Source organism: Colletotrichum lupini, chromosome 2 (assembly GCF_023278565.1).
Source record: "Colletotrichum lupini chromosome 2, complete sequence".
Lineage (NCBI taxonomy): Eukaryota > Fungi > Ascomycota > Sordariomycetes > Glomerellales > Glomerellaceae > Colletotrichum > Colletotrichum lupini.
In genome coordinates, this window is record NC_064675.1 from 2826317 (window position 1) to 2852228 (window position 25912).

At 53.3% G+C, this 25912-nt stretch overlaps 10 protein-coding genes across 10 annotated transcripts; 4 read left to right on the forward strand and 6 right to left on the reverse strand.

The window, feature by feature from the left end:
• Positions 1-1507: 1507 nt before the first annotated feature.
• CLUP02_03134 (endo-beta-1,6-glucanase) lies at positions 1508-3028 on the forward strand (the record flags this gene model as incomplete). The annotated part of the gene is made up of 6 exons (XM_049282161.1): positions 1508-1969; positions 2018-2085; positions 2135-2186; positions 2236-2430; positions 2478-2910; positions 2961-3028. 6 exons carry the CDS (start codon positions 1508-1510, stop codon positions 3026-3028), a joined length of 1278 nt encoding a protein of 425 aa, XP_049139304.1.
• A 1142-nt stretch (positions 3029-4170) lies between these two features.
• CLUP02_03135 (uncharacterized protein) lies at positions 4171-5547 on the forward strand (the record flags this gene model as incomplete). The annotated part of the gene is made up of 3 exons (XM_049282162.1): positions 4171-4325; positions 4696-4726; positions 4822-5547. The coding sequence occupies 3 exons, from the start codon at positions 4171-4173 to the stop codon at positions 5545-5547; spliced, it is 912 nt and encodes a 303-aa protein (XP_049139305.1).
• Positions 5548-7213: 1666 nt separating this feature from the next.
• On the reverse strand, positions 7214-7453 carry CLUP02_03136 (uncharacterized protein; the record flags this gene model as incomplete). Its single annotated transcript, XM_049282163.1, has 1 exon — positions 7214-7453. The coding sequence occupies one exon, from the start codon at positions 7451-7453 to the stop codon at positions 7214-7216; it is 240 nt and encodes a 79-aa protein (XP_049139306.1).
• Positions 7454-9481: 2028 nt separating this feature from the next.
• CLUP02_03137 (uncharacterized protein) lies at positions 9482-10037 on the reverse strand (the record flags this gene model as incomplete). Its single annotated transcript, XM_049282164.1, has 3 exons — positions 9482-9739; positions 9924-9950; positions 10023-10037. 3 exons carry the CDS (start codon positions 10035-10037, stop codon positions 9482-9484), a joined length of 300 nt encoding a protein of 99 aa, XP_049139307.1.
• A 973-nt stretch (positions 10038-11010) lies between these two features.
• CLUP02_03138 (uncharacterized protein) lies at positions 11011-12656 on the reverse strand (the record flags this gene model as incomplete). The annotated part of the gene is made up of 8 exons (XM_049282165.1): positions 11011-11061; positions 11175-11271; positions 11330-11386; positions 11503-11544; positions 11649-11665; positions 11720-11930; positions 12054-12138; positions 12200-12656. 8 exons carry the CDS (start codon positions 12654-12656, stop codon positions 11011-11013), a joined length of 1017 nt encoding a protein of 338 aa, XP_049139308.1.
• A 53-nt stretch (positions 12657-12709) lies between these two features.
• On the forward strand, positions 12710-13871 carry CLUP02_03140 (uncharacterized protein; the record flags this gene model as incomplete). Its single annotated transcript, XM_049282166.1, has 6 exons — positions 12710-12733; positions 12776-12894; positions 13021-13345; positions 13425-13510; positions 13576-13704; positions 13760-13871. The coding sequence occupies 6 exons, from the start codon at positions 12710-12712 to the stop codon at positions 13869-13871; spliced, it is 795 nt and encodes a 264-aa protein (XP_049139309.1).
• Positions 13872-14139: 268 nt separating this feature from the next.
• Positions 14140-16824, reverse strand: CLUP02_03141 (uncharacterized protein; the record flags this gene model as incomplete). Its single annotated transcript, XM_049282167.1, has 10 exons — positions 14140-14554; positions 14649-15223; positions 15289-15407; positions 15535-15628; positions 15696-15864; positions 15935-15961; positions 16025-16319; positions 16402-16478; positions 16532-16648; positions 16706-16824. The coding sequence occupies 10 exons, from the start codon at positions 16822-16824 to the stop codon at positions 14140-14142; spliced, it is 2007 nt and encodes a 668-aa protein (XP_049139310.1).
• Positions 16825-16851: 27 nt separating this feature from the next.
• CLUP02_03142 (uncharacterized protein) lies at positions 16852-19102 on the forward strand (the record flags this gene model as incomplete). Its single annotated transcript, XM_049282168.1, has 12 exons — positions 16852-17014; positions 17101-17144; positions 17183-17299; positions 17369-17467; positions 17610-17663; positions 17735-17755; positions 17820-17961; positions 18019-18111; positions 18324-18474; positions 18535-18822; positions 18896-19017; positions 19062-19102. 12 exons carry the CDS (start codon positions 16852-16854, stop codon positions 19100-19102), a joined length of 1335 nt encoding a protein of 444 aa, XP_049139311.1.
• A 42-nt stretch (positions 19103-19144) lies between these two features.
• On the reverse strand, positions 19145-21227 carry CLUP02_03143 (MOZ protein represents a chromatin-associated acetyltransferase; the record flags this gene model as incomplete). The annotated part of the gene is made up of 5 exons (XM_049282169.1): positions 19145-19423; positions 19485-20465; positions 20683-20884; positions 20919-20956; positions 21051-21227. 5 exons carry the CDS (start codon positions 21225-21227, stop codon positions 19145-19147), a joined length of 1677 nt encoding a protein of 558 aa, XP_049139312.1.
• Positions 21228-21575: 348 nt separating this feature from the next.
• On the reverse strand, positions 21576-24475 carry CLUP02_03144 (uncharacterized protein; the record flags this gene model as incomplete). The annotated part of the gene is made up of 4 exons (XM_049282170.1): positions 21576-22475; positions 22523-23976; positions 24040-24199; positions 24464-24475. 4 exons carry the CDS (start codon positions 24473-24475, stop codon positions 21576-21578), a joined length of 2526 nt encoding a protein of 841 aa, XP_049139313.1.
• Positions 24476-25912: the final 1437 nt, after the last annotated feature.

A 25912-nucleotide genomic window follows, 5' to 3' on the forward strand; every position in this document is an offset into this window, starting at 1 on the left:
TGAAGGTGGCTGAAGGTCTGCTCTCGCAATGTCACTCGCATTCGTTCGGGCGCTTCGAGGACACTACATTCGTAAGATCGAACAAGATACACAGTATACCAGCGGCTTCTAACGCGATTTTTCAACTTTACAAATATCTTGCTGTGTCCTGGATGACTCGAAGATCATGAATGTATTCCAAGACGTCACCGTTATCTCGTATGGGAGATGAGTTCGTAAAAGTAATATGACTACGTAAGTAAGCTCACACTACAAATGCCATACCCAAGATGGTACCCAACTTGAGCCATTGAGACCCCAAAACCCTCCCATTTTACCTCAAAGCCCGTCTTCGTTCAATAATAGTCTCCTCTTGCATTGTAAGCCTTCCCGTCTTGCCCACAGGACAGCTCCTGTGCCGTGTTGAACCTCTTGCAGTCCTCGATCCAGCACATACGACCATACCCATTGGAAAACTCGGGATCCCGTCCGCTCTCCCATAGTAAGCCAATGAGGGCCGGATTAGTAGTTGGGTCGGTGACGACCAGCGAATACCTAGTGTTGTATGTGTTTTTGGAGTTTTGGTGGATTCACGATGTTTTTTGTGGTGGATATAAGTCGAGTTTTGTCGTTTGTGAGACTGCACCAAAAAAAGAGCAGTGCGGTTGCTGACTGTACACTTGCAGCTGCATGATGACTAAGAACCTACGTGCCTTACATTGCAGTCTGCAGGTGCCAGGCAGCCCTTTAAGAAACCCCTGTCGACCACCCGAGAGCTTGAACTTTGAATCTTGAGAGCATGGCCGGTAGCCGGAGCTAAACCCTATTAAGGAGGTCAATCGAACTTGGCCCCCGGGCTAGGCCGGCCGTCTCACTTTCGATCCTCCCCAATGGTCGCCAAGAGCCAGTCAGCAACCCGTCGTAAAGCCTGATGAGGCAATGGGGGCAATTGGGGGACCCAGCGACCATCTCCAGGCAGCCGCCAATTTCCCTGCCGTCATCCTGCTGCCCGTGCGGCTGTCGAGGTTCAGCGACGACTTTCGATGCAGGAACCAGGGTTTCTCGAGGTCGCCAATCGGTCCGGATTGGATGGATTGAATGGATTGGATGGATTGGACGAACACCCGCAGCTCGATGCCGTCAACCCTTGCGTTCTCTGGAAATAGACTTGAAAGACTCCCGCTATTTGGCGAAGCGATGCCGATGAAGTGAAGGACCAGGGGGCCTTTGGGTGAGGAGAGCTACCAAATACACTAAAGCTATTCTGCCCTCACGATCGACATTTGCATTAGCGTCCAGGCCCCAAGAAAAGAGCTGGTGCTACGGCATCGGGTGCTGCGCCCCTGGGATAATCTCGTTTTCCTTCCTCCTCACTCCATTGGCGAATCCTGGGGTTTACCGTTGCGGCCCGCAAGACTCGGGGAAGGCACCAAAAGCTTGTTAAGACGGCCGGTCTTCCCACACTTCTTTGTCTCTGTCTCTGCATCCCTCTCATCGCAAGCCTGACAATCCACCAAACATTGTCAACATGGTCCGTCTCAGTCTTTTGGCACTCGCTGCCACCACGCAGCTCGCCCACGCATGGCTGCCCAACGACGGCAGCAGGAAGCTCTTGGACACCCGCGGCTTCAGCCTCTTTGACAACCAAAACACCACATCCGATGACTCTGACGGCGTGAGCAAGCGCTGGTGGACGGCTTCCGGCAAGATCAGGGGCGTCAACCTGGGCTCCCTGTTCGTCTTTGAGCCATGGATCGCCAACAACGAGTGGAACAACATGGGCTGCGGTGGACAGCAGTCCGAGTTCGACTGCGTCATGAACACAGGCCAGGAGAGATCTGATGCCGCGTTCCAGAAACACTGGGATACGTGGATCACCGAGGGTGACTTGGATGAGATGATGTCCTATGGCATCAACACCATCCGTATTCCCGTGGGATACTGGCTGGATGAGTCGTTGGTTGACCAGAATTCTGAGCACTTCCCAAGGGTTTGTCCTCTTACGATCTATGGTGTGACTATGACTGACCGGATGTAGGGAGCTGTCAAGTACTTGATCCGGCTCTGCGGCTGGGCTAGTGACCGCGGATTCTACATCATCTTGGAGTATGTTCATTCACCCCATGAGACGCTTCCAAAGACTAACAACAAGAAGCCAGCACGGTGCCCCGGGTGCTCAAGTGGCGAAGAACTCGTTCACTGGTCAAGTAAGACACCCTGTTCCTAGACTTACAACCGTCGTCTAACCGCATCCAGTTCGCCAACACCCCTGGCTTCTACAATGACTACCAATACGGCCGGGCTGTCAAGTTCCTCGAGTTCCTGAGGAGGCTTGCCCACGACAACAAGGAGCTTCGCAACGTTGGTACGATCGAACTCGTAAACGAGCCCACCAACTGGGACTCTTCCGTGCAGTCTCTCCGCAGCACGTTCTACAAGAACGGCTACAATGTTGGTCACCAAAGTCTATACTTCGTCCTCCTCACTAACACCCTCAGGCCATCCGCAACGTCGAAAAGAGCCTCGGCGTCAGCGCCAACAACTACTTCCACATCCAGATGATGTCCTCGCTCTGGGGCTCCGGCAACCCAACCGAGTTCCTCGACGACACCTACTTCACCGCGTTTGACGACCACCGCTACCTGAAGTGGGCCAACAAGAACGACGTGCCTTGGACGCACGACAGCTACATCTCGACGTCGTGCAACGACAACCGCAATGGCGACGCCTCGGGTCCGACGATTGTCGGTGAGTGGAGCATCAGCCCGCCCGACGAGATTGAGAACTCGGACGACTGGAACCGCGACACGCAAAAGGACTTTTACAAGAAGTGGTTCGCTGCGCAAGTCCACGCCTACGAGAAGAACACCGCCGGCTGGGTGTTTTGGACGTGGAAGGCCCAGCTTGGTGATTACCGATGGTCCTACAGAGGTGAGTTTCCTTCATGGTGATTGATGATGTGTATGCTAACGAGGATGTAGACGGTGTTATTGCCGGAGTCATTCCCAGGGACCTGAACTCGATTGCCAGCTCGGGCGTCTGCGGTTAGAGGGCATCTCTGACTACATAGACGAGAAACGGAAGACTTGACGCATTGCGCATTCTCATTGTAGATATTTCCATACATAAGCATTTGAACGTGTAAATGACCCTCCTGACTCAACCTCGTATCGGAGTTCCACTGCATCTTGTCACAAAAGCAACGTAACCTGCGCGAACCCGCACAGCACACCCCATCATCGGCCCTTTCGGCATGCATGATTCCCTAACCAGGATGGCGGCGTTGGTGTCTCGTCCGCATCCAGTAAGGCCTCAACCCCCGCTAGTCTCCAGTCAGCAAACGGCCTCGAGATCAACCTTGCCAGCGTGCAGGATCAATGACAAAATGCCATCTACGTGGGAGATCATGCAGTGGAAGTTCATACTCTCCGGCCTGGGGTATGCTGATCCTGTCAAGCTGGAAGCGGCCCTTTTCTCGTATCTGTTGACTTTCGTCGCGACTATTTTCTCACCACCAAGTCACCCAAGTCAAAGAGTGAGCCAAGATGCCTAACCGGCCCGCCGGCACATCTGCGTTGGTTCCAACGTCATGTCTCACTTACACATGGGATTCAGCTCTGCCCTTACTAATCCCTCGCATGACTCTTAGGACTCGGGACAAGTTTGTGATCAAAGACATCAAAGTCTGAAGCGGATTTCCGCAATGTCTCGCATCACCATATTGAAAACACCCTGATATTACAAGGTTGCATCTGACATTTCAGCCTCGAAAAGCCCAACCCGTGCCACCGTCATCTATGACGTGCGTGTGGCGTCGTTCCGTCCCGCCTTGGGGAGCGCCATTTTGAACTCAATTCCCACGATGCAGGAAACGTGGGGTTCTTGTGAAGCTTCTTTTTTGAGGCAAACATCTTGCTTCCCTTCGAGCCCTGCCGTCCATAGTTCTAGACCACGTGTGCTCCTCTTTTCCGTTCATTTACTTCAGATTGACCCACGGCCGGAAACTTGGAAATCTGAACCCGCGTAAAGTTTGCGTGGCTTGGTGTGGGGTATCCTGCGCCGGGAAACTCAAGCGTCAACATCGTCAGTTCTGTGGGACTGCTTGGTATCGCTGTTCTGATAATGTGAGCAGTCACTGCCGGGGCGGAGTACACGGAGGGCTGACTGGAGTGACAGACCCGGTGCAACCCTATGAACAAACACAAGGACGATCAGAATCAGATGAAGCAGCTGTTTCCCCAGATTTCTCGCTTCACCGAGGACAGGAGCATCCTCCCTTACTGGCTCGTTTGCGCTAGCTCCGTGCCCATCAACGGAGCCGAATTGTGGGCGGTGATCGACACCACGTTACCAGTGCTCCTTTGAGACTTCCCTAGTTTGCTAGTTTGCGTCCATGTCACCCTAGAAAGTGACACCAACTTTACGATGCGGCTAAGGAGCTCGTGTATGTTTAGCGGGGTTCCGCCTTCCCCCGACCGCCTCTTTTTTTTTCTCCCCTCCCGCCAGATCCTTCCGACATGATCATCCGTCATATGGAAAGAATGAGGGACAGCAGGGTTTCTCCGGGAAAGAAGGCTGGCTGAACCGGAAGCAGCAAGAAGGGTCGTCAGAGTTGTCTCTCTTAATATAAACCGCGCCACCCCGCTCTTCTACAACCTCATCTCATCCGTCCTTGGTTAGATCCCGCATCACCAAACGTCGTATCCAAACCTCAAGGTGTCCAACATCATTTCTCAAATCTTTCAAGGTACGTGCATAGTCTCCGACAATCACTGTCCCCTACTTCCCTTGCATTGGCCCATGAATTAGACCGGAGACGAATGTACTGACGCCTTCTACCAGTTGAGGTATAAAGACAGGGCTCGTCTCGTCTTCATCAGCATCATCATCAGCATCAGCAACTACTACTTCTTCACCATCAAAATCATCATCACCTTACCAACCATCAACATGAAGGCCGCCTACGCTATCGCCCTTCTGGGTGCCACTCTGGCTTCTGCCCAGTTCACCAACCAGACCAGACCCTTCTGGCTCAAGTTCACTCCCTGCACCGGCGGCTCCGGCGAGACCTACCTCGCCTCGTGCCACTCCGGCGCCGGCCAAGCTGGTCTCTGCCCCGAGACCACGGAGCCCGTCCAGGAAGCCAACCGTCCCACGACCCACACAAATTACTTCCTCAATGAGACCCAGTCTGACTACAATGGCCACCTCCTCGGCGCCCTGACCTGGAACCAGCCCATCGGCAACGGCGACCCAGTCTCCTCCGGCATGATGCTCAACCTGCAAATCGTTAGCAACGGCGCCATCCCCATCTTCTCCCCCGGCAACACCGCCCTCTTCACCCTCGGCTTTGACGAGAACGAGAAGCTCTTCATCTACTCTCGCGCGGACGACTCCAAGGCCGTTGCTGGCTCGCAAGCTCCCTACGTGGACGAGGCGTACTACCGCTGGCACGTCTGCTACACTTTTGTCGGCAACTACTACTACCGCTCCCTCGTCTGGATCACCGCCGGCCCGGCTTCCAACCCTACCTGCGAGGCTGTTGATGTCTATCGCGAATGGGCTTAAATCATGCATGGATAGAGCTCACTAGTGTGCGACTACGGCTGTGCGAAGGAGCCCGAGCTTCATGATCGGTCCTGCAACAATCACACGACAGCAACTCTGGTATTGTCTTTGGCCTGAGTTCCGACACGACTGATGATGGTGGCCTACCTCCTGGTTGATGGAGTACAACAAAAGTTTCAATAGCTAATCCTAATAAACTCTGTATTACAAACACTGGGTAGTTCCAACGCGTTGTTTAAAAGATGTCGGTTGCTGTACACGCCATGACTGCATCGTCACATTCTTACAATGGCCCAAGCATGAGGCTGGAAATTGGTTGTGTCTTCGTTATGATGTCTTGTTGTCATTTGTAGGTCGCATCATGTGAGATTCTCTCGGAGCTGGAACCCATCCAGGGAAAAGCCGAGATATGCCGAATCATAGCCATACGAGGAAGAACACGATAGCATGCGTGTATTTTGACTTTCTGAGGTCATCGGCCTCGATACCAGACCATCCATCTGATCTAATCGGTGGACCCCTGAAGGGATGTCCCTCAAGGATATCGTGCAGGGGTAGCCCCTGTTGGGCAATGACACCGACCTTGACGTCCTCTCTTGATCGAAAAAGAGAACGGCTAACCGTTTCTAGGCTTCTTCACGCTGAATGCTGCAGCGTACTGACGATCATATTCATTGAATTTCCTGCGGCACAGCATCAGGATAGTAGGGATCTAAAGTTCGTTGGCTTTAGTTTGATGTCAAGTTCTCTTTGTCAAATCCAGGTTAGGGGACGCTGTCACTTCGCGGAAATGACGAAGACGGAGTAGTAGCGAGAAGAAAACAAATAAGGACAGACTCGCAGCAACAATCAAGAACTCCCGGGGAGATTGAATCCTTTACCAGGTTCATACCTACTTTAGGTAATCGAGTAAAACAAGCGGACTGCACAGCGTTGTGCCACACTAGCCACTTTACTCAGGCAACTATCTCACCTGTTGCTGATTGAAAAGACATACTTTCGAGCGAAATTTTCTGGCTTGGAAGTGCACTCTCCAAGAGCGTGACTAAGTGTCATGGAATATGCTGCTTTTGACTAGCACAGCGCAATGTTCAATTCAAACAAACGGAATATGTCGGAGACATAACTGTGTTTGGAAACGCAAAGGGAAGCTGGGCGACAGAAATGGATAACGCGGGGGTCAATGACCTTAGCAGGAATCGCATCGGCGAAAATATCCTCTGACACTTATAAGAGGCTTGAATGCTGCGCAGTCCTTGACAAGCCTCCCAGTTCATTAACACGGAAAACGAAATGAAACAGAGTAATGCTTTTTGGTATTGCTCTTTAGTGACTTCAATAACGTGACAAAAGTTCAAATTTTCGTGTACTCATGATTTCAAGAAACTCGTGAACATGGGAACCACCAGGGTCGATGTCTTCCAAAAACAACATACAAAGGAAATCTAAACGACATAGACAGACAAACCGCTTGCTCTACAGCGAAACATGTAATGGCCATTTTATCCGTAAGACGTCCATAGCTCCCTCGATTATCCAGGCCGAGAGATAAATGGATCCGAGGACTCCTAATCATGAGTTAGTTCGACATCGGTGTTCATAGTGATCGCGTACGCAGTTGCAGATTGTTGAGCGTGATCTCGCATTCTGACAAGGTATCGTCTTACTAAAAGGGCCCAGAAGGATTCCCATTCATGGAACCATACGCATTGTTGAAGTCTATAAACATGTAGAAGGAGTCGTCGAAGACCGGCGTGCCCGTGGCATTGGTGGTGGCAGTCGTGGGCGTATCGGTGCCATTTCCCCCAGCGCTATCCGAAGGCTGAACCAGAGCTGCGCAACCACAGGTGACCCGGTGGCGCCTCATGTTCGACTTGTGGTTCGGCAGAGATTTGCCGCATGTCATCTGAACGCTTGGGCTGTGCTTGGTGTCGACATGTCTCTTGAGATTATATGGATTCGAATAGGTTCTAGCGCAGCCGGGCGCTTCGCAACGTAGCTTTTCCTTCGTCCCTGCAGCAGGCATGGCGATATTGGCGTGTTGCTTTCACTGCGCTCGGAAGATGAGCTCTAGAGGCAGTGTATTTCGAATTGGACAATGAAGAGGGAGAATTGGAGTCGTTGCGCGTTTGCTCAGCTCGCAGAAGAACCCAGCTGAACGAACATCTTGCACCCGTTCTTATGTCCAAACAGATGAGGAGCACGATCCTCCTCATCGCTGTCCTCCGGATGTTGATAGAACTACAGAGGCGGTACGTATATGTTCCATGCTGGCTAGGCCTTGAACAGGGGGGGAGGAGGGTCAGGGGCCGTTGTGAGCGCTCACGTGGAAGTGGTGGGGTGCTACTGGCCCAGCTTCATCGGAAACGTCCCCGCCACGGTAAACATCCCACCCCTCGACAGAAAGTAAGGTACATACATACATAGGACGCGAAGACTGAAGTTCATCTATAGCGATCTGGGGGCCGGGGTTGCCGGGATCTACTGCACGTCCAAGGCCCCCTGGGAGAGCGTCTATGACTCACATCCCCTTCTGGGCGAAATGTTCTGGTACTTGGCCTGCCCATAGCTATTACCTTAGGAATTGAAGTATCTTCACGATTCGACAGGCCCAGCCTGCCTTGAGAACCCAACGACACGTTTACTCTGCACATATGGTTCCAATCAACTCGACCCTACAGACCTCCATTCTAAAAGGCAAGGGGGCTCTTGTGGTCAGGGGGTAGCAGGTCCTAGGTCGCTTTGGTGCCCCAGGATGCACAATGTTGTCATAAGCCAGGATTTACTGTTGAAAGGCCATGTGGAAACGCAGCCCTCCGTCATGTTGGTTAGCGACGAATAGCCTGGGCTCATTCGTCGAAGTCTTCCATTAACACCCTTGCTTGTGTGCAGCAGCCGATCACCGGAAAACCCCCGATAAAACACCTGATGTGCTGATCCTTGGGTATGAGATCAAATCATAGCGCGGGACATGACCGCTGTTTTTTGCATTCTCGGGTTGAAGCGTGGAGTTACGTCCGAACTTCTAGCAGAAAGTAGTATAGGTAGGGAGGAGGCGCGCGAGAGTAGGACTGTTGGTATCCCTATTACAGGGTAGTTGGTTCGAACCGTAGTTGACGAAGAGATCAATTGAACTATATGAATATCTGCGTAGTAGGTGTAAAAAGGAGGTTCCAACCGTAGGTTGGGCTGGCTACGATAATCGTAAATAGGGCCCCCAATTGGCCCCTGCGCAGTCGGCTGTATGCCGCGGTCGAATTGGACTTCCAATCCGACAAGGACACTTTTCTTTGGCCCCTCTCCAATGCGCCGATCTGTTGTCGCCTATCTGGACACAAATAGGTAGGTGGGCACAGCGGCAATGGCATCGCACCCGAAGGTTCACTGAAACCCAATCGTGCTTCACCGAGACCCTCATCCCAACCCACATACACGAAGCCTCGGTCAGGACTAGTGGTAGGGCTAGGGGTGCCATTCATAATTCTGTCACTTACCCGTCTAGGCCATTCATTCCATTCTACACAAAATCATCGAATACTGAAGTCAAACTGAACTCATTAAAGCCATCTTTGAAGGCATCTTTTATAATTGTCCTGATGGAGTGTAGTGAAGTCTGTTTGTATAGTCGCCACACAAGCAACCCTTAGCTCTCGACTAAGTACCCATCAGAAGCTCATTGAAAGAACAACTTCTTCCAGGACTTCATGTTGTGGGCAAGCTCCATTCCAAACGCCATTCCAGCACACCTTAACAATGGACCACCTCACGATGCATTGTGTACCTATTGAGTAAGAGCGTCTGGAAGGGCGTCTGAACATAAGGTTCCTGTAGTATAGTCGTCCATAGGATAGTACATGGTTTTGAATTCTCCCCAGTAGCCGTCAAGGGTGAGGTTAAGTTGTGGAATCGCATTGGCAGCCGTAGTCTCACTTGTCTATGTTTTGACGCCCCTCTGCTCGTTGAAAGTCGATGACTGGGTTAGAACTGAGCGACATTTCCAACATGACTTTTGATGCGCTAAGGTCTTCCTGCAGGTCATCTGAGCTGCAATACCGTGCTGAGACTGGATACGCCTCTTGAGATTGGAAAGGGTAGAGAGAGCAGTGTCTTTGCATCCGATCTCCCTGCAATGTAGCTTGGAAGATGCTTCGTCTCCTCCAACAGGCATGGCGAAGTGATATTGTGCGTACAGCTATGGATCTGGGTTGTGTGGGAATATGGATGGATATAAAGTCAGAAGATCGGGTTGGAGTAGGCTGCGGGCGTCTGCCTTTCTCTTCAAGAAATTCTCACCAATGACCATACTCGTGCTCTTTATATCTAATTCATGTGTATGTAATGAGAATCGGACGAGCCTCAATTTCACCCTGGTGGACTGGCACGCAGAAAAACGCATCGTAGACCTGTCACGGAGTGACTCAGGCCCCAGGCACCTCGGTAATAGGTACCGGGCACCTCACTTGCCCGCACCTCACCCTTCTCGAATCCATCGGTCCGAGACAGACACCTTTCATCATACACTCGACTTCTCGTAGTCTAATTATATATGAGTATCTATCATAAGAGGGCTTTGGCGTATCAAGAGACTCTCAACGCATACAATTACCACCAGAATGCACCTGAAAATGGTACTTTTATATCGAGACCTTTAGGTGGGGAATTACTTGTCGCTGGTGTAGTTAAGGCCGGCAGATAAGCTAGACTGAAGCTAGGTGCCAGGTACCCACGTGGTACCCAGTGCCGAGGTGCCGAAGACAATTCTTTCTATCCCCAGCACTCCTCAGATCCAGATTCAGCCGATCTGCAACTGTTTCTGCATGTTCAGTAAGGTACGACTGGGCGAAGACCCGTGGCCGGCAGCAGCAAACCCGTTAACTTACGCCAATAGACCCATCGAGCTTGGCGTATTCCAGTGGCCTCTAGCGACCGCAAGCCGAAGACCCAGCCGGAGCTATTGACCGCACACCTGTGCATGCGCCACCTTGCGGAAAAGTCTCTGCCTCGTCGCTACCTTGAAACATTTGAGACGTCTTCAGCTTGGGTTACCAGCCGGACTTCTCTGTCAGCGATCCACGAGATCGTACCTACAAGCGAAGTCACAATGTGTCAATGAGCTAGTCATTGGTGTTGAACCGCCATGAAAGAAGGGACCCCCGAAAATTTGAGGATTCGGCACCACAGCCGGCCTCACACACGTCGTTGGCTTGGGGAAGCCGTGTGAGTTGCACTCCTCTAGGGTAAGATACCTTAAGGTACCTAGTAGACTTGCCGTGCCTTATTCCAGTACGGCGAGCGGCACCTAGGAACATAAGCTAAATACCCCGTAAAGTAGGTATCGCTCTTGGCTGTCAAGGGCTGCCACGAGCTGTCAAAGCTACCTTTTAGGGACCGGGCATGCGGGCTAGGCCAGCCAGCCTCACCACCTGCCTTCCAAGGTCTTCATCAGGAAATGCAGCAGTGCTGTCACTTTGCCATTTTCTCATCGACCGGAGCCCTCTCTTCTAGTACTTGGTTCTGACAGACTCAATTGCTGTCGAAAATTAATGCCGAGGCCCTACCGGTCGTTAGGTTATCATGCAAGACTTGATTGTAAGTTGGAAGTATCTGAAGCCTTTGGTGCGAGGTACCTTCCGCGCAATATCTGATAGGTACTTTGCACCGTACCTTGGTAGGAATGCCCAACAGCCTCGCAGACAATTATGAAAGAGGACAAGTAGTGCAGCACTATCAAAGGATGGCAAGCATTTGACGATAAGATACCTCTCTTCAACTACTAATTCACCGTATACGAGCTGTCGGAATCCGACATGAGGAGCTGATGGCGAATTCCCAGTCACGTCTTGCTGATGGATGCTGGGGTCCACCTAACTTACACGGGCCTTCATAGTCTTGCACTCGCCGTTGGATAGCGACCCAGTTGCTTATTTGGTGGGGTTTACTAACATATCAAGTCACCGGGGCGAGCCGAATGCTTTTGTCTTGGTCTTTGGCAAGTGGCTTGGATGAATTTTCATGTATATTAACCAGCGATCAGGCAAAACAAGGCGAAATGACATTTAAAATATCCTAGGATATATCTAAAAGAAGAAACAGATGTCCACAGTTCATCCCACGTCCCCTGTCAATTGGAGTTGCTGCAACTGCTCCTCCTTGTGAAGAGCTCCGTGCTCACGCCTGATTTGACCACACACGTCAGTGAGCGAGGGTTTCGGTCGTGCTGGGGACGGTCTCCTGACTGATCATCCGCGAAAGCGAATTTCTCGATGACCAACCTTACAAAGTTTGCTTGGAAAACGACCCCCATCATTGCTGTCTCGTCGCGTGATGATGCTAACTCATGACACAACTTGACGTCAAAGGCCCCTGAAACGATGAGAACTACACTCAAGGAGGATTAGAAAGACAAAATCTCAAACAGGATAGACAATCAGCTTGCTCCACAGAGAGACATGGGATGACTAAACAACGTGTATTATAAGACGTCTATATTTCTCCAAATGCTGTACGCCCAGGGAGGTATGGGCACGAGGGCTCCTAGTCTCTGATTAGCTGCGTGTCGACGCCCGCGGTGCGAGAATGCGTTCCCATCTGCTTGAGCCATGAGGTCTCGCATTCCGATAAGAGTATACTTAATACAAGAACCCGGGATAACATCCATTGTTGGGATTATAGACGTCGATGTGGTCTCTCGAATTAATAGCGAAAGCGTCAGCGAACTCGTCGACGGCGTCATTGAGGACCAGGGTCCCAATATCATCGAAGATGCTGTCGGTCTCGACGAGGTTGTCGTCGAAAAGATGGGCTCCGACGACATCGAAGGTGTCGATGGTGTTGCCGACCTCGTTGAGTGTATCATTGAGGATCGGGGACCCGAGGGCGTCAAGGGAGGGCAACCCCAGAATTGCACGGCATCCGGAGCACCCGAACTGGTGACGGCGGGAGTTGGATCGGTGATCTTGTCTAATTATGCCGCAAGGCATCTGAACGGGCTCGCCGTGTTTCGACTGGATATGTCTGGCGAGGTTGGAGGGAGTCGAGTAGGTCTTACTTTCGCAGCCGGCCTCCTCGCAACGTAAGTTGGAAGATGCTCTATTCCATGTTGCAGGCATCGTGAAATCGCTGCTTTGTGTTTATTGGGCTTGGGAGACAAGTTTGGGTTGTTATGGTACGGGAATCGGGAAGCAAGGTGGGAGAATGAAATAGCTTGACATGCTGCTCATTCCTTCAGGAGAAAGCGGATGAATATCCATCTTTGTACTTTCCAGTAGAAGATGATGATGAAGCTGGTGGTGAGGAGAGCTTGGTTGAGAGCAGTATCAGTCTTTTGGAAAGAGGGGAATGGAGGCGGTTCTTTCGCATTTTCCCTGAATAGGTATAGGGCTGGGTAGAAGTGGAGGTGAGGTGTCAGGTACGTACTCATTGCTCAGATGTTTAATACTTCGTTCCAGACGCAGGCAATTTGTAAATGTGCAGAGGTGCCTTCGGCGGCGTACCTTGCAGAACAAGTCGGTGGGACCCGTGGCTACCTACCTACCCTAAGAGCGCCCGCTTCGCAGCACACCGCAGCCTGAGGCTGGCGCAGCCGCCAACTGGAAAACATACCTACCAGTCGAAGTCATTCACCGCACACCCATGCGTGCGCCGCCTTGCGGCGGACTTCCGCAAATTGCCGCCACCGCGATGTTACTATGGTCTGATGGGTAAGTTTAACTCCTGGCCATGTATTTGCGGGCAGCGGCCCACTGGCCTGGTGATCTGGGCAACTCGACTGGCTGAAGCCCAGCGTGTTGAGGTCGACGTACCTTTGCTGAGATAATCGACTGAATGCGCCACAGATACTTGACAGGGGATTTTACTTTGGCCTGCAACCACAGTAGACATTTGAGGAATCTCCAGCTTGGGTTACTAGCTGGAGTTCTCTGTCAGTGATCCACGAGAACGTACTTACAAGCGAAGACACAATGTGTCAAAGAGCGGGTCAATATTCAAAGAAAAAGGTCAATTTTCTTTTCTCCCGCTTTCTTGAAGGTTGCATATTTGCTGGGATGGTGAGCAACGGATTCTCCTGTCCTGGGACTTTAACAACAACACTGCCTGCCACGTCGCGGACCATTGGAAGGGGGAGGGGACGGGGATATCAAGTTACCGTTGTCAAACGTGTGATGGCGCTTGTTGGCACACAGTGTCAAGCCAGGCTAACCACTTGCAAAAGGCACCTGGGGCCCCAAGCTTACCAAACTCCAACCAGACTCCACGGCTACCTCACTTACACGGGCTTCGGTCGGAACGTCATCCACGCCATAATAGACTACCTTACTCCGTAGTCGCTTTCATTCTCTTCATCTCTCCGGATCACCTTCAACAACAAAAGTATCTGAATGCACTAGAATCACTCTTCGTTGAATGAAATACCGGTATTGATATCCTCTTTGACACGAAATGCATTTCGTGACATCAAGGGTCTTTGTCTAATTACATCAACGCTACACTGCTGACTACTTTCTTAACCTCTCGTTTCCTCCTCAAATTCTGCGAATTTCCTTCCCTTGCTCACACCCAGCCACCAGGTCTTCCATTATGACAATGATTCCCTCACTGGAAAGCTCCAAGAGAATAGTCGTCCATGAAATTGATCATGCCGTTGAGGTCTTCCGGATAGTTTTGGAGGCTGCGTGCGAAGTTCGACATCTCAGTGGCACAGGTTGTCGCACTCCTAGGTGACCCGGACCCGTGTCGCCCATCGAGCGTTAAGGCTTGGCTCAGAGCTGCGCGACATCTCTGACAGGACTTTTTGTGGCGCTCAATGTTCGATTTATGGTTCTGTTGTTCTCTGCCGCATGGCATGTGGACTTTCAGGCCGTGTTTAGACAGGCTGTGTCTATTGAGATTAGATCGGGTGGTAAAAGTCGTGAGTTCGCAGCTGGGCTCCACGCAAAACAGCTTCGGAGGTGTTATGATACCAGAGGCAGGCATGATACTGTTGAAGGTACTTTTTGGATCAAAGTGACTTTGAATTTGAAGGCGAGAAGAGGGGGGTTTGTAGCGTTTCTCGACCAGTGTGAAATGAGCGAACTTTCATCAACTTATACTCATGTTCTCACGACTTAGGAGGGTTGAGTTCCTCGACTTGCAAGCCCTCCGAGTGTCTCAAGCCGCATGCCCATATCGTAAGACAGGATATACAACACATCCACCTACCGAATATGCATGTTTCCTTTTTAGGCGTCATGTGGTTGTAGCATGATTGGTCGACGTCTCTTGCATGGGGCTCAATCAAAGACCAGCAACCGTTTGGCCGGGTAGCGGGGAAAAGTCGGAGTGGCATCGATGGGCCTGATATACATCTGCCAGACGCAACGGCGCACACGCATATCCGTACTAGCCGCAACGCCGCGCATGTATCCCCGAACCAGTCAGTGTAGACCCAACCGGTATGTCCGTGACCAATACAAGGCTGTGCATATGGCGAGAGTAGCCGCACACTTATCCGAGAATCGACGCGGCTAGAAGCTCGTTCGCTTGTTGGACAAGCGAAGAGATACCCGGAACCATTGAGAGAGTGGGTGTACGGATCGGGCAGAAAGAGACAATTGATGCGGTAGGCCGAATCCGGTCTGTCTTCTGCACGATTGAAGTATGCATTCCTCAAATCTGAAGTTGGTTTGATGTCGGGCTTCTCCCACCAAACCGCCATCAGGAGACATCGTCATCCCACAAAAGCCCATGATTCAATGACCAAACGCTAGCAAGTTCAAAAGCACGATAAGAAAGATTGACGACAACAGGCAATGGCACCCGAAAGGCTGCATCTTTCACCAGATTTACGCAGTATACCGAGATAACGGAGCAAAACAGGTGGACTGTGGCGTCACACCAGCCACATTCTACAGGGAAAGCGGGTGTGGCAGAAATGGTTCGCCCGTGAGCCACTTGCCTTCCCAAGCGAGTCCGACCAATCGCGTCAGCGAAAATATCAGTGGCACTTACACGGACTTTCCTTGACATGCTCTACCAGTTTTTCATAATGGCAACCACGTTGTGCTAAGACAAGACCCTCTGGATCTTCTCTTGGTGCGTTCAACTGTTTGGACAAGCTTCGTATATTCAAGTCCTGATCATGAACTCATTGTCTCATAAGGGAATCATACTCTCGTTGTCTCATAAGCCCGGTGACCATATGGGTCGATGCCTCGTAATAAGACCATGCAATAAAGGTGACCCGAAAGATAAGAGCAGACAGACAGGTCGCTTGCTCTGCAGCAAATCATGAAAACACCAGCCAGTTCATGGTACATGACGCCCATAGCCTTGTCAATGCTGCAGGCCGAGAGAGAAAATAGACGCGACAACTTCTTTTCATGAATTAGCTTATGATCTCCGAACTAACTGCGCGAACATACGCTGAACCGTTACGCTGTATCAAAGAATAGGTCGAACTCGTCGAGTTCATTGAGAGTAGCATCGAGTGGGAGCAGACTCAGAGTTGCACGGCAGACCGGGCATCTTGACTGGTGGCGTCGGGAGTTGGATGTGTGGTCTTGTCTGATAATGCCGCAAGGCATTTGAACATGAACGCCATGCTTGGACTCGATATGTCTGTTGAGGTTGCATTTTCTCGAATAGGTACGCGCGCAGCCGGGTGCTTTGCAACAGAAACTTGCAGCTATTGTAGTTCCCGCGGGCATGACGGAGTTGGTGTCCTGTTCTCAAAGCGTTTGAAAAATGAGCTATAGGTGTTTTTTGTTCCTGAAAATGGAGAATGAAGCGGAAGACTTGTGTGTTTGTGTGCGTTTCTTCTCTTCAGGAGATTGCAGGTGAATGTGCATTTTTCTTCGTCATTAAATACTTACAGACTGATGAGGATTGCTAGAGCCTCATCAGCGGAGGAATCCAGATCGGCGTTGTGCGCAATACCCCCCCGTATCAGCGCCCTAGACCCCTGCCCCTGCCCCTGCCTAATAAACACTCCAGGCCTGGTCATTACCAGGGGGTTAAACGTCCTGGGAGCTTGTTGTCGTGCTCAGCCCCTGTCTGCATGCTTGCTATTACTGTGATTGGAAGGGTGAGTTTTGACCCCAGACCACCTATTTGCGGTGGGGGGCTCGGCTGACCGAAGCCCAGCTTCGAGCGTGGAATAACTACTTCTCAGATAATTGACTTCTCAGATAATTGACTTCTCAGATAATTGACGTGCTGCGCCACAAACGTGTGATTACTTTTCGCCTGATAAAGCAGTAGTAGTGTGGCTAGTATTGGGACCTGAGCTTTCTCTTCCATTCCTTGTCTCTCTCAAGTCTACTGTGTATGTTTCTCATCATCGAATACCGCAACACTGGGCTGGCCGCAACCCCCAACTTTTTCCTGCCTACGGCTGCCCTGGCAGTCGGGAAACATCCACACGGATACACTACTAGGCGCTTCTCACCCGGCACATCTGAGCATAGGTCCCACGACTGCCATCACTGCTGTAAGCCCCTAATAAATACTGTCAAAAATACCGGACGAAATTATAGCATGCATTTTATATAGGTTAGAGATTTAGAATCTATCAAGATAATGGCTATGATGATATCAGTGAACACAGTGCATCTTCAGATGTATTGCCCGAAACCTAGATCGTCATCACTTGCCGTAGTTCTCTGAACGGTATGGCGTGTTGAAGGGACCAGAGATCATAGTCTTCGAGATACTTGGGTTTATGGGCCCTAGCCATAGATGGATCAGGTACCATCACTGTATCTTGCGGTTGAATGTACTTAATACCTTAGACAGGTGAGTCGTTCTTGGTGCGGAGTGGCAGTTGAAGCTTGCACTTGTACAGGAACCTCCACACAGCTTAGCCCCGCATACCTCTCCTCAACCTAGAACAAGGGGTTTCATGGAGAAGATGGAACAACACTCACGCGGTCCACGTGACCATGTTCGTCGAGAGAGCCGCGAGAGCGCTTCGGTGTAGGTCACCGGCCTAGCCAAGATCACTGAATTGCGATGTGTGTATTTATCGAGGTCTTCACACCCCGGCTGTTCAATTTTAATCAGACGCAGCAACTTCACACTGACAGAACACCTGCTCGAATCTCCAAATCTCCAAGTCCATATTGCAACCAGAGGAGCAGGTATCAGCGTAAGCTAATCTTGTACTGAGGCGATTGTTTTGACCTCGGGCTCAAGCAGCTAACAGCAATAGCTGATCTGGGGAATCTCGTGGGTGTCGTCGGAGCGCCCTCGCCAACTTGACACAGATAGACAAGAAGGATTAGCTCTGCATGTAGGACGATGCGCCCTGGCGACCCATCTTTGCGTCATCTGTGGACATGGCAGATGCCGGCACGCCGCGTTATCACCATAGTCAGCACTCTTGTATGGATGGTTCCGCCACTGTGGTCGGGCAGGCCGTGGACGACCGAATCTCGAGTTGGCGGGGACCAGTGAGCACGCTCGACGCTACATAGTTCTGTGCAGATTCCTCAGACAACACGCCCAATTCTCTCATGAACCGGCGGCGGCTTGCTTCCCACTCCGCATACCCAATCGTTGTCAGCCCGGTTGCCCCTTTCAAAGGATGTGAGCGGTAGGAAGCGGATCGAAGCCCCGGGGGGGGGGGGGGGGGGGGGGGGGGGGGGGCGGGCAGGTGGCGGCGCGGGGCGGGCGGCACCACACCCCCACGCCTGTGGGGGGGGGGGAGGGGGGGGGGGAGGGGGGGGGGGGGGGGGGGGGGGGGGGGGGGGGGGGGGGGGGGGGGGGGGGGGGACGCAGGCAGCTAGCTGCAGCTGCAGGCTGCAGGCAGACTCTTCCGAAACGTCTCTGCGTGAGTTGGGAGACTAGAATGGTCAGCTATACTGAACAGGACCCCATACATCTGCGGGCGCTATGGTGGAGATGGCGAGGATGGTTCTTCGGCGTAGTCTCTGTATACGCTGCAGACAAGTCTCCGCCCGTCGATCGCTTCTGGCCATGAAGAGGCGTCGCGGGCTTGACACCACCTAGGATGATAAGAGGCATGAAATTTGACACTCGTGACCATCGACCATCAACCCTCATCTGGGCAACCGATCACAAATGGTGTTGGTTCGCTTGGCAGAAACACTGCTGCCCCTCGCTTACTGCCTGGTCTGATTACATTTTTAGCACCCGGCCACAGACGCCGACCGGTGAACTCCAAAAGGTAGCATTCCGGACGGACGGCTACCCGTCCAAGGGGGGCAGCAGTCCACGTAGGACTCCGGCCTTACCCATCCGTAGCCCTGACCCGCCCGCCACTTACGCACCTTCGCAGTATGTTGGAGCATCATTAGGTCGTTTTAGCTGTGTGTTCTTCCCATTGCTACGCATCTTCGGGGTATCTAAGCCACGACCACTGGGCACATAACATGACTTCCCTTCGCTCCTCATCCGCCTCCTCCTCCTCTCTCCTCCCTCCTCACTCCTCACTTCCGCTTCCTCGACTCCTCCGGTCACCTCCCACCATCCGTGACACCCCTGCGTTTCTCTATCGCCCTGACGTCGTCCTCGAGCCGCCCGACATGTTAGTCTACACTTCCGTCATCATCGCTGATCGGCCCGACCCCGTCTCCTCCACCGCCATCCCTCCCCGCCCTCAGTTCGCCGCTAGAATCTCCGCCGCATCAGGCGCAGAGCTATGATCCCTCTTCCCGTCCGCCATCTTAATCATCTCGGCCTGCTTCTTCATCCTCTCCGCCTCGGCCTGCTTCGAATGGCTCACATACGTCCCGTACCGCAGCGTGCCCAGCGTCAACACCGCCATGAACAGGATCCCAATCACCGACCGCCGGATCAGGATCCACCGCAGGCCCTCAATCTCCGATTTGGCGTCGCTGCTTAGGTGGAGGCTGATTTTGTAGTTGATTTGTTGGATCTGGTCGACGAACGTCAGTCTCCAAGTCTTTCAGTCTTCAGCAGGCAAAAGAGATACCCACCACACTATCACCAGCCTTCTGCTCCTCCCTCACCGCCATCTTGCGATCGTTAAACATACCCCTCACGTTATCATTCAGCGTCAGCAGCTCCTGGTTCAGGCTCTGCGTCAAGATATCGACCTCGTGCTGCAGCAGCGTCCTCTTCTGCCGCATCTCCTCGTCCGCCAGCTTCTGGTTGTTCTTCACCTCGGTGCTCAGCTCCGAGCACGCCGCCCGGAACAGGTACGTCTCGTTCTCGACGTCGCTCTTGCTCACCAGGCTCTCCTGCGCCACGTCTAAATTCTGGGCCAGGATCGCGCGGATCGCCTTCATCAGCGTGATGGCCTGGTCCTTGCTGTACCCGCCGCCCTCGAGGTCTTTTACGAGCGAGTAGCTGTCAAAGTGGTGCACGTAGGGCGGGGGCGCCATGTGCGGGTGTTGTTTGGCGACCTCTTCGGGGGGTCCCATGTGTAGGATCGCTTCGAGGGGCCCGCTCTTCTTCGCCTGGTCGCGGGCTTCCTGCTTTGCGGCTTTGGCTTCCTCCGCCTCTTCGGGCTGTTGCTGCTGCTGCTGCTGTTGTTCTCCAGAGGCGGCACCCGTGGCGTCGGCCGCGTTATTCTCCGCTGTATTCGATGCCGTCGCCGTCGCCGAAGCTGCCGCCGTCTTGGGATTTACGCCGTCGTCGGTCGCCCCCTTGGACGCACCGACCGCAGCCTGCCCGGGACTCGCCTCCTTTCCGTCACCCGCCGGCGCCGGCACCGGTGTTGTCGTCGTCGTCGCAGTCGCAGACACAGGCTCGACCCCCTTTCCGTGTCTCGGCGCGAAACCCGACTGCTGCGCTCCAGGCGTAGGCGCGAACGCGGCGTACCCTCGTCTCCGAACCTCGGCGAGTCCCCGTCTCCGACATGATTTCGACGCCGCGCGGCTCGTCGTCGCCGTAGTCGTCTCGCTGAGGCGTATCGTCCGGAAAAGGTGCGGATACAGAAACGTCAATCGTGCAGGCTGCATCGTGTGTGTGTAGGTGTGTGGTGGTCGTGGTGGTTGTGTAGGGAGAAAAAAAGAATTGGGAAATTTGGGGGGGTGATGGAAATGGGAAAGTAAAATGGCAGCGGATACACCCGTTCAGGTTTAATCTCCACGATGGTACGTGTGGGGGGGGGGGGGGGGCACGGGGTCCAGTGTGTCGGAAGGCTAAGCTCAGGAACCCGACGTTTAATACCGGCGTCTGGAGGGAGCTGTTTCCCCCTGATGTCATTGGGTGGATCCCCTGCCGCTCATCCAAGGTAACCCCGATGCCGACCTCGCTGTCGGGTCCGTTTCCGAAAATGCGGAAAATCTGCCGAGGACTACGACTTACACAATCTGGCTTACACTGGGCGTCGAGGTGATTGGGAATGCTGTACACCGCAAACAGGTAATCCCTTGAATGACTTCAAGCGACTCCCTTACTCTCACCTCACGCTCACAATGACACGTCGCCAAATCATCAGAAACTGTCCATACTCTCACGTCTATTGACAGGTCTAATCCGTCAGACTAAGACTGGTATCGCCTAGACACGAATAATTCAATAAAATACAAGAAGACTCGAAAAATATCATTTGCGCCCCAAAATGACCGGCCCTGATGCCCCCCTTGGTGGAAACCCGACAAACCCCCGATAGGAACCTCAAATTCCAACCGGCCGCTTTCCGTGTTCGTATCGCTCAGCCATTGTTCCTGTGATAAACCCTTCCAATGGCTCTCCAGAGACCTCAGACTCATTACTTTGCAAAATAAAAGTCCAGAAAACTTTGCAACCAAAAAAAGAAGAAGCAACAGAGAATCATGTCCGTTTTGGGAACCCTCGCCTTTCCCCAAATGTTTGTCCAAGCAGATTTTCTACCGTTGTGACCGTGTTCCAGCCATGTATGTGGGTGATTTTTTTTTGGAGTTGCATATTCAGATCAGGTATGTGTAAACAAAATTAGGTAAGTGTTCGTCGTCTTTTTTTCTTCTCTTTTAAACAAGTCTGGCACATGGGCCGGGATCGTCAAGTCCGTTTGGTGTCGTGATGCATGTCCGAAGCAACCGTAGACGCCGTCATCGCAAAAGATTCGTGTAGTACTGTTATCAGGCCTCCTCCACTTGCACCTTGAGGCTGACACCTCCGGGCGCGCTGGACTTGTTATCGTCCTCGGCAACTTCGCCAACGGCACTGGCGCTGGTGCTGGGCGGGCTGCTGCTCTGGGGGCTGTTGGGCTCCATAGTCAGAACCGGGGTTGGCGCGGCCGAGTTGGTGTCGGCCTGGGATCCCCCAGACTTGGACGGCGTCGTCTGCGTCGTCGCGTAGATGAGTCTGTCAATGGCGGCGAGCTGGCGGCTGGTGCTGGTCTTGCGGAGTGTCTGGAACTGGGGTCGCATCTCCTCCACAAAGGCTTCGCGTTCGGCACCCTCGAGCTGGTTCAGCAGCTTCTGAATGACGTAGTTGCCGTACTGGTCCTTCATCATCAACTGGAGCGAGCTTGTACCATCGCTCGCCTGGGAAATGATTTGCTCCCGAATGCCCTTGCGCTCTTCCGCGTTACCGTACTGGATGCACTTCTCCACAACGTTGGACGCAAACTTGTGCTTGGACAAGGTGACCAGCTGCGCAATGACAAGCTGAATGATTCTCGATCGGTCCTCAGGCATGCCGTGCTCGATGATGTGCTGCACGACGTAGTTGCCGTACTGGTCGGTGATGAGAACCTGGGTCGAGTTGTGCAGCTCAGCCAAGATGGTCTCCTTGTCCTGCTCTGTGCCGTACTCCAGCATGCGCTGAATGACCCGGCAGGCGTACATGTGAGCCGCCAACTGGCTGACTTGGCCGCGGAATGCGTCCATGACGAAGTCGATGTACTGGCGGGGAACCAGCTCGATAATCTTCTGCACGACGTGGTTGCCGTTCTGGTCCTTGACGACCTTGAGGATCTCGGGCTCCAGCTCCTTCACAAGCTCGGCCTGCTGCTCGACGAGAACGTGTTCCAGGGCCTGTGATTGTTAGCTTCGTCCACTTTGCTACGCGAATATGCACACACCTTTTGGACAACGCGGCAGGCGTACATCTGCATGGACAGGTCGACAACCTTGCCCTTCATCTGTGACGCCAAAACCTTCTTTTGGACCTGGTTGCCGTGCTCAAAGAACTTTTGGATAACGTAGTTGCCAAAGACATCCTTCATCAGTTGGATGGCGTTGGGCTCAATCTCGCGGAACACCTGATCCTTCTCATCACTGTTTGCAGTTTCGAGCTTTTGCTGGATGAAGCGCGATCCGTGCTGGTCGCCACTGAACTCGACAATGTGGCTGTAGATATCCTTCAGCTCGTATCGCTTGTTCGACTTGGAGCTGGACCTGAATTCCTCCAGTAGCAAGCTGCGGACGCCCTTGCCAGGGTCCTGGTCCTTGCTGGGCCGGATAGGCATCACGCCCGGCATCGAGTACGGCGCCATGTGCAGGCCGTAGCTCGGTAGGGGAAGCGATGGACGTCCGTAAGGGTCGAACATTTGCGGAGGGTACTGGCCCGCAAAGTTGGGAGTGTAGTAGGGTCCAGGGTAGAACGCGGGCGCCTGCGCCTGGATGAAGGCGGGAACGGGCGTTCGGCGGTCGCCATCCGGGACCATTCTCAGATCGCGGGACGACGGCCGTTGGGTCCACAGGTCAGATGCTTGAGGCGCATATGTCTTGGGGCTAGTGACAACCCGGTACTGACCAGAGGCACCGGCGATGCGGTCTGCGGAACCGCGTTTGTACTGAGCCGCCATGGCGTCGGCGTACATTTCGCCAGTGATGGCGGCGTTCATGTCGCCCCTCCAGGGCTGAGACACGGGGTTGAACTGGAAGTTCTGCGCACCGGCGGCGATGCTCTGGGCCTCGTCGAGAGTGAGGGACTTCTTGAACTGAGGAGCGAGGTCCGTTTCGTCCATCTGTCTGCCGTTGGCCATAAAGGCCCTGTTGTTGGTAGTCTGTGTGGGGAAGGAGGAAGAGTGGCCGGGGATGGCGGGACGGCTCGAGGCAATCGAGTTGCTGGGAGTGTGGCCATAACCCCCAAAGTTGTCTCGGAAGGCAGGGGGCGAATGGTGCGAGTCGTCCGACTGGCGCGAGGGAGGAATGCTGCTGTCTCTCGAGGGAGCACCCACCACGCCGAGATTCAGATAGGCGTTGTCTTTGGAACCTCGCTTCTCCTGCCTTGCGTACGAACCATCAAAGGCGCCGCCGTAGCTGGGCCCAAAGCCTGTGTTCTCCTTGTCCTCCTCCAGGTATGATTTCGGCCGTCCATTGATGAGGTTGCGTCCCTGCCCGACGGCGTTGTTGTCGAAGAAGGAATTGCTGTTGTGGATGCTGTCGCGTGTGCGATTCGGCGAGGTACTGCCTGATGCTGAACGAGTCTGGGTGTCCTGGTTCCAGGGATTCTGAGTCCACGTGTCCGCCTCCGAGTTCGCAGCGAGGGCACCGGACCCTGATGGCTGTCCAGCGAAGCTGTCTTCCGGGCCTAGTACATCATATAAAGTCAGCCTCCAGTCCATCAATCAATCATCGTCCCGGTCAACCGTACCTCTGGGGTCTCTCTTTCCTGCGCCGCCTGTGTACGTTGTGTTCCAGATGTTTTGCGAGTACAAGTTGGAGCCTGTGAAGCCGGGGGCGACGCTGGCGGCAGGCTTCTCATTCTGGCCGTTTGCCATGGGGAAGCTTCCGTATCGACCTGCTGGCCGGGCCTGGACAACGTGGCAGGTTAGCAAAGTGGCAGCCATCGGTGGAGGGTAGAAGGAACAGCAAAAGAGAAAGCGAGGCAAGCTTTTTTTGAGTTGTTTGCCAGGTCTAGGCGAAGTTCCGAGCGCCGAATGGGCGACTCGAGCCAAGAGGCCATGAGGCCGCTAGGGAAGCGCAGTCTTGACACACACGGCCGCGCGCTCGCATCTTCGCGACCCGGAGCCCACCCCCATCGGACCTCACGTGGAGTAAACGGGGCAGCGACTTACGGTGGTGGTCATGTTTGTGGTCGGTCTCTGCGCAAGAGAGACGGTCGCAGAAGATGCGGTCGAGTGTCCGGGGGATGCGGAGAGAGAGGAGGAGCGAGGGTTTCCGGAGGTTGACCTTTTTTTTGGTGCGGCGAACGGGGGGGAAGTTCGCGGCTGCGATGGTGAGATCGGATGCACCTCGCTTGCTGCTTGATGCTGCTCTTTGGATATGTCTGTCACACGGAGGTGCTGTGGTGGCTGGCGAGAAGCGAGAGGACACAGAGGTTGAAGGGCACGTCTATGTGGCTGCACACACACACACGTAGAGGGCGCAGCTGCTTGTGGGAAGTTTTGGGTTTTCCGGTCGTGAATTATATACGATGTAGGTGTAAACTTTTTCTTGCGACAGGAACTTTCTCCAGGAATCGTCTATGGCGCGCGGACTAAAAACGAAGGGAGAACGGTGGGCGTCAGCAAAACCAGGCAGACTGGGGGGGCAGAAATTCTAGCGCGAAGCACAGGGTTGATTGTTGAGGAGAGGGTTTGCCCGCTTTGGTCGTGAGGGAGGGAGGCGAGCGAGGAGGAATAAGGTGAGGGATGAGGGTGCAGGTGTGCGTACTTGGATTATGTAGAAAGAAACAAAGCGAGTGGGCTCGTCCGGGAAGGCAAGGTATGTGGGAGAGCAATAGCGGGATGAGAGGGATGGAGGAATGTGAGGACGGGCGAGGATGAGGGCGAGAGAGATGACGAAGAGAGAGAGAGAGAGGGAGGAGTACGGATAATGTACGGAGAGTAAGGTAACTCTGTCAAAGGTATGTAATGTATAGAAGCGACCGGAGGCTCTTTTGATGATGTGGAAGACCAAAAATGTACAGTAATAATAGAGTAGACACAGAACAGAAAACACCCGACAGGTCAAGCGTCGCTGGTAAGGCTGATTAGGTTGATTGTTCGATGGAGCGCCCGCGGTCGGCTGGGGCGAGGGACAAGACGGGAGCGGGCAGCTAATAACTTTGTAGGAGATTTTTTTTGCGCAATCCAATATCGAGGACAAGTGCACCCTGGACCTTTGGGAAAGTCGTGGGCTACCAGCCGGGACCTAGACTTGACCTAAAAGCCTGGCCTTGGGACTGGGAGACTGGGAGACTGGAGACTCGTGTGGGAGCTGCAGTAGCTGCGACTTGCGGATGGACTAGACGGAGGGAGGCATCCACTGAGAAGAACGGAGACGGGGCGGGAGGACAGGAGGGTGGTGAGAGGGGGAGTTTGAAGGGGAGCTGACATGGAGCTTTCCTGTCTAGGGTGTGGCCCAACTGCCCCAAAGTGGCCCTCTATTCCCTCTTTCTTTCTCTCTCTCTCTTTCTGCTCCTCAGTCTTGAGGAGTCGAGGGGTCAGGGATGCGACCGGGGGTGCATTGGAACTGGAACTGGAACTGGGACTGGGACTGGGAACTGGGCCTAGGACCGGGAC